Source organism: Engraulis encrasicolus, chromosome 22 (genome assembly GCF_034702125.1).
Source record: "Engraulis encrasicolus isolate BLACKSEA-1 chromosome 22, IST_EnEncr_1.0, whole genome shotgun sequence".
NCBI classification, from domain to species: Eukaryota; Metazoa; Chordata; class Actinopteri; order Clupeiformes; family Engraulidae; genus Engraulis; species Engraulis encrasicolus.
The window spans coordinates 9,176,664-9,185,533 of NC_085878.1; the positions used below are offsets into that span (position 1 = coordinate 9,176,664).

Sequence of the window (8,870 nt, forward strand, 5' to 3'; positions counted from 1 at the left end):
CCCTTTCGATAGCCTCACTTCCTGCCAGATTGAGGAGTATGTAGGCTTTCGTTCGGTCGGGCTTGTCACTGTGGGCAGCCGCAATGAAGATATCATATTCTTGTTCAAATATTCTCCAGTTATCCGCAATTTTGTCGTCGAATACGAGCGGGTCCGGACGACGGAAGCCATCAGCCATGTTTGCTAATGTTCGCTGTGTCGCACACACTAACAAAGATATGAACGCATCTAACTTAATCAACACTTTACCTGACTATGTAGAGTACGAAACGGACGGTCGTTAAGTCGTTTCACTTCTGACACCATGTAGAATGGCACAGAGGCAGGTATCATTTCAGAAGTTTTATTAACTAAGTCCACAACATTACAGACATGCAGTTTACGTCCGTGTCCGTAGGCTGACTGACTTGCGTGACGTAACCACGTGATTACGACATCATTCTACACCTACGTTAACAAAAAATTGAATGTAAACCAAATCTGCCCCCATTAGATTAGCTCAGATCTCGGAAAGGGCTGACTCGAAAAATGCATCACCGTATACTGACAAGTCAAGGGTAGCGCGAGCAATACGACAGCTTATTGAAATTGGCAGAAGTTATCCTTTAAGAATTACGCTGCTTAGGGTAGGGATTGTCTTCTCCCATCAGGCCTGTAGGGGGCAGCAGGGGGCCTAGCAGTGGCCTTAGTCGTTTCATGAAACAGTGAACACTGTTGGCTTTTAGAGAATATACCAAATTGTATTCACGACCCACAACACAAAATTCATTGCACTACTCTAGACACCTTGTTAGTCTTATGCAGCCTGTCCATCGTGTGGCCTAAAATTATGATGGCAAAGACCAGGGCTTGACATTGGCACCTGCCAAACCGGCCAAAAGTGGTAAAGACTTGGCTGTGGCGAGTAATGATTTTAGTCTCACTAGTCAATTCAGTTGGTTTACTTTAACTTGTTCTTGGGGTATATCTCCGTACCATACTGTTTTTGCCTCTTATTAAATTTAAGTACAAGAAAGTTTCTAAGGTAGTTTCATTCATCACACTATGTTCATAGATGGTCTTTTTTATCACTTAATTTTCTGAGCATAGATGCATGGTTTTACTGACGAGACTGGCTGGTAGAAAGCCTGAGACCACTAGCCACGCAGGCCAATGAGCAAAAGGTTAATGTCAAACCCTAGCACAGAGTCAAAGCAAAGCATGTTGATGGCGCTCACCTAAACCAAATTGCTTTGGCATTTTGTTCGGTGAGCATGCTGTGCAGATTTTCAGGTTCCTGCGCCATCACACTGACCATCTTCACCTATCCAGCTCGCTTTCTGTCAGAGATGACAGACAAGGGGCTTATATACTAAGAAGCTGGTTGAAGAGTAAACCTTTAAGTAAATGAGAACTCCAATCTCTTCCATTAGAATGATTTGCCTCTTAACTGAACCTGGTCTGCTCCTGAACAAGCTTCTTTGTACACCCCTGGAGTTAATATCCTAGCTCCCATCCTCCTTGCACACCTGTGGCCTCACGATGACCTCACTGACGACAGATGTTCATTTCAGTATCTGGCATAAGTGCAATCCTACTGTCATTTCCTCATTTGCTGTCAGAATGGTGATTGAAGACTAGTTCCCCAAAAGTGGTTGTGGCAAGGCTGACAGCGGGGTACTTTTTCTCCCCCGAGGGGTGTTGAAACGAGAAGTCACGAGAACAGGTCAAGGACGGGAGGCTGCATATTGGAAAGACCCTCAGGTGTTCAGAGAGAACCATGACAGGACTGGTGTGTTCTGTCGTAGGGAACCTATGTCTCAAGGGCCATTTGAGGCCCTTGAGAACTTTTTATCCGGCCCTCAATTTAATTTTTATGTTATGCAGCTTCACATGAAATATGACATTCTGTAAAGAAATCTTAGAAAACACATTTCCAATGCACTTAAGTTATATTCAGGGCACATGAGGATGGGTTTTTATAAGCTTATGGTATAGGCCTTCAATATAGGCCTTAATTGCATGGGGAAATCCTGATTTGTGTTCATAGTACAGCTCTCGTAGGGGATTCAAGCCGACCAGAACGGAGTCGGTGTCGGTGCCCGCACCAGTTGCGTTCGGCACTTAAGTGATTACCTGCGAACCGCCCTTGTTCATACCGGGCTCCGAACTTTTACTGCACGTGACTGATACCCGGATGAACCTGCTGACGCCCACGTTGTCATCTCGGTTCGCAGAGAAAAACCAAGTAATTTGCGGTTCTCATTGCGAACCAACTTTCCAGTTTGTGTATGTTAATATCTGTGGCGTGAACACAACAGCCAGTTCGCGATTGGGTGCGGGAACGCAGGGGTGATGATAGTGAAGAAAAAGTCCTGAGCCTGAACTTTTTTCCCTGCTCTAACGGCGACGACAAGATACTGCATAGTGACGTAACGTAGGCCTATTTTGACACAATAGCCTGTGTATGACCATTATTCAAGACTGATAGTAGAAGAAAACCCTGAAACGGTAACACTTTCTGAGATAAGAATAACCTAATGGTTAATTATTATCAATGTTTTTGCTTTTGCAAACTCTGTCAATCCTGAAATCAGGCATGGAGCCTGAATACCATCAGCCCTGGGGAACGTGCTCCAGCACGGTTCTCAGTCGGCCTGAATGCACTATCGGAGGACTTTTGTGGCCCTTGTAGGAATTTGAAGTGGCCCCTTGAATGAAAAAGGTTCCCCACCCCTGCTTTAGTAAAATAGTGACTCCCAAAGCTGATGAGGTTGTGTTTTTTACAGTTTTTATTATTTTAGACAAAATGTGGCCGTGATCACTACTCCTGCATCTTCTCGATGGTCTCCTCCCTGTATTTGCCCTTCTCCTTGTCCTCCTGTCTGGACTTGGCCTTGCGCTCAAGAATCTTCTTGCGATCCTTGTCCAGCTTCAGCCTCGTGATCACCACCTGAACACACAACACAAACACACAAGCATTACATTAGATCACCACCTCAACACAAACACACACAAGTATTACATTACATGGCATTTGATCACCTGAACACACACTGCATTGGATTTGATCACCACCTGAAGAGATGCACACTTATTACATTACCACCTGAAAACACACACCGCTGATTTCCTGCTATCCAACGAGAGTTTTTTTTTTTTAAGTGCAGGGTATTTGTTACAGTCCCTGCAGCACTGTGGGGTTAGGTGCCTTGCTCAAGGGCGCCTTAGCCATGCAGTGAGATTGGGAGGGAGGTGGGATTGGAACCTGCAACCCTCTGATCTTAAGCCCATCTCAATCACTTGGCTGCAGCCATCAAATCAATTTTACCAGTTACTTCATGCACAGGTCACACAAGGACACTGAAATTGTGTTTATCTTCTGTTCCATTAGAAAGACAAGACTTACACAGGACTGATATTTTAACATTAACATGCAAGACAGGTCCAATAGCAATGCAACAAGTAGTAATTAAGTAATATTTGACACGTGATGTCATCCATTAACACAAGCATGAGTAAACACGCACTTGAGTTTGTCCACTTCAGACACCACTAGCTAGGTAGGAAGGTAGCCTTTATAGTCCCCATAAGGACATGTTTTCACCACCACCACTATGGCCATATCTTCATCCATTGACTGATCAATGACGTTTTAGTAGTAGCTGATTAGGAGTGTCAATAACAATCGGCATGCATCGATCCTACGGTGCACGATTTAATGGAATCATATCGTGGTGCTTCCAAGTATCAAAATCGAACTTGCTGGCCCCACGATGTCAGCAATATGACTAGGATGACTGATTAGTTCCTGAAGAGCAATGCTTCAACCTTTAATGGAACAAACACTCTCATGACCTTAGCATGAACCTCCCAACAGGCCACCATATTGGAACTGACTGCGTCCCCTATTCTTAGCAGTTTCCTTCTCAACGACCCCCTTAGGGCTTCCTTACGGCCTATGGAACCCACTGCAGTATGTTCACGACTTTATCACATTTCAGCCCAACACGCATACTGCACCAAAATGATATTTGACAGTAATAAGACCCAAAGCGCAGAGTAAAATAGTACAAATCTTATCGGAACAGTCTACTGAGTTTTAAAAATAACAATGATAATAAAATGTGGTAGTTGCTGTGTCATTACACGAGGCAGCTCGGGATGAACTCACTACAGCTCAGAGAACACACTATTATCGCTATTGACACACGATGGACATGTGTCCACAACTGCACTGATGTGTACAATGCCACAAGGGAAAAAGCTGAAGCCATGTTCAGAGGGGACCTGACAGGAGTCCAATCGCATCATAGAACACACTAGCCTGGCAAGAAAGCCAGACTAAAGGGGGATTCATACTTGGCGTGACTGGTGTAAGTCTCCTTCATACTTCACTCGCGACCTCACTCGCGACCTCACTCGCGCCATCACGTGACCCAAAATGACGTCACACGCCGTGGCGCGAGCTGCCGTGTCGCGACGTCGTGCACCCCACATTTTGTAACATGTCGTGCGCCACCAGCGACCATGCAGGTAGGCAGACAAAGCAGGAGTTGCGAAGAGAGGCTACAACTACTGTAGGCTACTACAGAATGGATCCTGCACCATTTTAAGGATAATAAAATGTCATAGAGAGTTATTTTATCTTCTCTCTTAAATGTTGTTCAGTGAAACAATTGTTTACTTTGTTCAGAAGCACGTTGTGTTCGGCGATATATTTAAAAATTCTGCCGCCAGAACAATGCTCTCACATGGTCTTGGAATGATCTGGCAATGTAGGCTACAACAAAAAATATATGTTTCAATGTGGTAAGTCACAAGTCAGACGTTCAGTAGCCCTACAGCAGCCGTGTTTGGCTTTCTATTTTATACATCCGTAGAACTCACGCTGCGAGTTGCGAAAGAAACTGCCGTTTCTCTCATGAACAGCAGAGGGCACTTCCGACAATGCGAGCGAAAGCCTTCTGAAGTATGAATAGTCTGTCGCAAGTGATGACGTCATTAATGGTTCTCGCGCCACACGCGACAAAATGCGCACGTGAAGTATGCAGAGCCCTTAAATGTGAGATCAATTGTGTATATTTAGTCTGGCCCTGATCAATGAGACATCGGAGGATTGTTGATGGGAACGATCCCTTGTTTTTTAAACCGTGTCTGTGCCTATTAGCCAACGCTTTGTTGTCACTCCCTCAAAACCCCCAACCACTTTGCATCCAAAGAGTCAAAACAAATCTGCAGCGTTGTAATTTGCCAGCCAGTGTCAGGGCCTGGGGAATTGTTAGAGGCTAGACCCACTCGCAGCAAAAATAATTTTGGCAGGTGGGGCACTACACACACACACACCACACACACACACCGACATCACTAAATGACAGGCAGTCACAACGCATGTCTGTTCATTTCCTACACAAGTCAAACGGCCAAGCCTCACAAACTCAACCGTTTCCAGTGTCAACATGAACACCTCAAAGGCAGTCAACTTCACATCCCACACACAAGTGTCTAGTCACATTAATCTGAAGACTACTTCTGCTCCACAGTTATGAGTTAGATGCATGACTGAATTATCCAGAAGGGCCAGGGGCACCTTGGCTTAACACTAGGGCTGTAACGATATTGTATCGAATCAAGAAATTGTGATACACACAGTCACAATACTGTATCGTGACACAAGGAGGCAGTATCGTGATACGCCCTTTCAAAGTTGTCATCCTTCAGTCCAAACAACAGCCATATAATACAATGTGATCATGCTTCCAAGATTCACATGACATACATTTCAGAAATCGTCGTGTGTATTGAACCGTAGGTCAAAAATTGTGATACGAACCGAATCGTGTGTTGAGTATCGTTACAGCCCTACTTAACACTGAGTAGATGTACAGACCCCACACACAGCCCTTCCCCGAGCGGCATACACAATCAAGTGCTGCACCACTACCTCTCACACCATCCTCACAGTCCTGGATGCTGTTAACGTTTCCCAGTCTCTACTTTGGTGCCTTTACTCCATTTCAGACACAGCACTTCACAAGACACACACACACACACACAGCTGCTGCTGCTGCTGCTTACCTTGCTGGGGTGGATGCCGACGTGTACTGTGGTGCCGTTGGCCTTCTCACGCTGCACACGCTCGATGTAGATGACGTACTTCTTACGGTACACCTGGACCACCTTGCCAATCTGCTGGCCCTTGTAGTGACCGCGCACCACCTACAGGGGGGGGGGGAGAGAGCGAGAGAGAGAGAGAGAGAGAGAGAGAGAGAGACTCAGTTACCCCTTACAATCAGAGCACAAGACAGGGACCAGTTTAATACACATTCCCACCCCACAACTCAATCACGCACACAGAAGACAAGGACCCATTCATTACCTTTACATGTAGCGCACACAATAAATCAATGAACCCTGCACACGTGCATTTACCTCTTCCCAAAACATACACTATTACCACGCGTGTGCATATGCAGCTCTATTCAAGCATGTTGTGTGCGTTACACAATAAGTGTGTGTGTATGCATCTCTGCACCTTAACAGGACCTAGTCACCCTTGCAGAGGAGTTGTGGCGTGTGTGTGTGCATGCATGCATTAGAGGGTGATGCACATGGACCTCAATAGGCATTGTGTGCGCGCGCATTTGTGCGAGTGTCCCTCACCTGGACCTCGTGGTCCTTGCGGATGGGCAGTGTGTGTCTATGTTTGAGCATGTATTTACCTGGACCTCGTCATCCTTGCGGATGGGCATGGAGCGGACATTGTACTTCTGCCTCAGCTCCTTGGAGAGGGGGGAGGACATGATCTTCCTGCGGATGTGAGACGGGGCATTGAAGTGCCTCTTGCGGTTCTTGCGCCGCGAAGACGTGACGAAGGGGTTCAGCTTCATGATGCCTGAAAAGAAAAAATGACAAACACAGCTGTCAATACACACCGATTGCTCCAAACACACACTGATCAACAAACTGATGTAAGCATCCACAGCTTCGGCCAACACATACAAAAGCCCTGGTACCTGAGATCATGGCACAAAAGTTAGTCTTAGAAAGTTAGTCTTAGAATACATATCAGTTCCCAAAATTATTTTTAAAAACACTTCAGAACCAAGCCAAGAGGTCATCCAACGATACTGTCAAGACTATTGCCATGCATGATGCCATGCACCTGGACTACCCTTAATCTTAAATGTTAGCCAGAAAGCTCAGTATTATGTTGCTCCACTTTTGACTCCAGCTTCCACGTCGACTGCCTCGTACATTACGTTAACAGAACAAAACACAAACCTTGAACCATTCAGTCTTACGGAAATACCACGTCTACCGGGGACTAGCCATTTCATATAGCAGGCTAACTGCTAGCCATGTCCCAAAACACAGCAATCATACAGAGGCTTGCTATCAGACTTGGCTTCATACTCGAATCAAAACGGCTTCACAACATCTGACGTTACCTTTAATTGTCAAACAGAGCTCATGACCAACAAGCAGGAGCCAAACCACAACAGCGTAGACATTGCTAACACCTCCAAGACTGTAGTGACAACATGCTTGTAGCTTCGCATTGCATCTTACAGCCTTCCTAGTGACAAGTCAACGCTAGAATGAACACAACACTTTAGGAAATTGATGTGCAATGGGCTTGAAACGCTATAACTGGCTTAGGGAACATGTACGCTGCTGGCATTTATCGACAATTAATTAACACCATTCCGCATTTTGAAACAAACTACAGTCACGCCGTGTCATCAGCCTCTCGAACCTATGCTAGCACAGGGAAGCCCCGGACCATTTCAATCCACCATTACTTCCATTTACTTTGACCGAACACTGCAATACTCTAATCAAATGAACAAACACAACCTTAGGAATGATTTTAGGTATCTGATGGATTACGGTGAGATGTTTGAACGGTAGGATGGAGTTAGATGTAGGCTTTCATGTTAGCCAAAAACTCTTACCCACCCGATAGTCCGCTATGGCCGCCGGAAAAGAGACTCGTAAGCTACTTCCGCCGACATTAGTCGAGACTGAAATCTCGCGATGGTATGCGTGGTTGGTTGTTGCTTGTGTCTCAGAAATGTGTACAGTAGGCTACTGTAGGCCTATTTTCGGTTTTAAAAGTGTTTCATTGTTTTTGGTTGTTTTATTCATAGATCCGATACAGTACACAGATTAGATTAGATACTATGGTATTGTCTGTAACACATGAAACAGAAAATGGCCTTTGGCATTCCTACACGGACAGGCGACAGATTCAGTCTCGCACAATAAATTACACCCTACAGTCTCGCCAAGTAACCCACTACAAGGCCTATTGTTGGAATTCTCTTGAAAAGCCAAACAACTACAACTTTAACTAAGCAGCTGTTGGCTTCCGCGAGGTATTAGCTTTTCTTCCAAAGTGTTTTGTTGTTGTAGACTGGACTGCATCTGACAGTACAGTTAAAAAAAACAACAGTTCTTCTTATGACCACTAGAGGGGAGTCATGAAACATTTTTACAGAGCCATAGAGATATATTTATATACGGCTCTGTTTTTTTACCGAGCCGTATTTATAGGCCTATATATATATATATATATATATATATATATAATCAGGGTTTAAATTGGGGCGGAGCCCTGCGGAGCGCAGCTCCGCCTCCTCACCTCGGAGGGACAGCCAAATGGAGCTGCGCTCCTGCTGCCCCACCCTCAGTGTTTTCACAGTTCATATATTTTCCTCTTCTTGAAATATAATATTTTTTATGAAAGTTTTATAATGATAGCAACATAAAATAAGATTAAGGGACTCCCGCATTATTTCAGTTATGCATCTGCATTCTGCACATGCGCTGCGAGACACCACAATTTGAGTTTGTAGCAACGTTGCAACTTTGTAACAGTTGAGCGG

At 45.0% G+C, this 8,870-nt stretch overlaps 1 protein-coding gene across 2 annotated transcripts; it reads right to left on the minus strand.

The window, feature by feature from the left end:
- Positions 1–2,753: 2,753 nt before the first annotated feature.
- On the minus strand, positions 2,754–8,057 carry rpl26 (ribosomal protein L26). Of its 2 annotated transcripts, none has more exons than XM_063188916.1 (4): positions 7,942–8,057; positions 6,702–6,874; positions 6,058–6,198; positions 2,754–2,932 (listed from the first exon to the last, which is right to left on the minus strand). In XM_063188916.1, the coding sequence occupies exons 2-4, from the start codon at positions 6,867–6,869 to the stop codon at positions 2,804–2,806; spliced, it is 438 nt and encodes a 145-aa protein (XP_063044986.1). In that variant the 5' UTR covers positions 6,870–6,874; positions 7,942–8,057; the 3' UTR covers positions 2,754–2,803. The 2 variants fall into 2 exon arrangements, with proteins under 2 accessions (XP_063044986.1, XP_063044987.1); XM_063188917.1 differs by having other exon boundaries at positions 7,840–7,951.
- Between the last annotated feature and the right edge of the window lie 813 nt (positions 8,058–8,870).

Bases quoted from the DNA above. Each gene is read 5' to 3' on its own strand.
- rpl26 (XM_063188916.1), bottom strand. From the start codon at position 6,869: ATGAAGCTGAACCCCTTCGTCACGTCTTCGCGGCGCAAGAACCGCAAG. The intron at 6,199-6,701 runs GTAAATACATGC...CCCCCCCTGTAG, and splicing joins GCAAGGATGACGAGGTCCAG to GTGGTGCGCGGTCACTACAA. The intron at 2,933-6,057 runs GTAAGCAGCAGC...TTGTGTGTTCAG, and splicing joins TCGGCATCCACCCCAGCAAG to GTGGTGATCACGAGGCTGAA.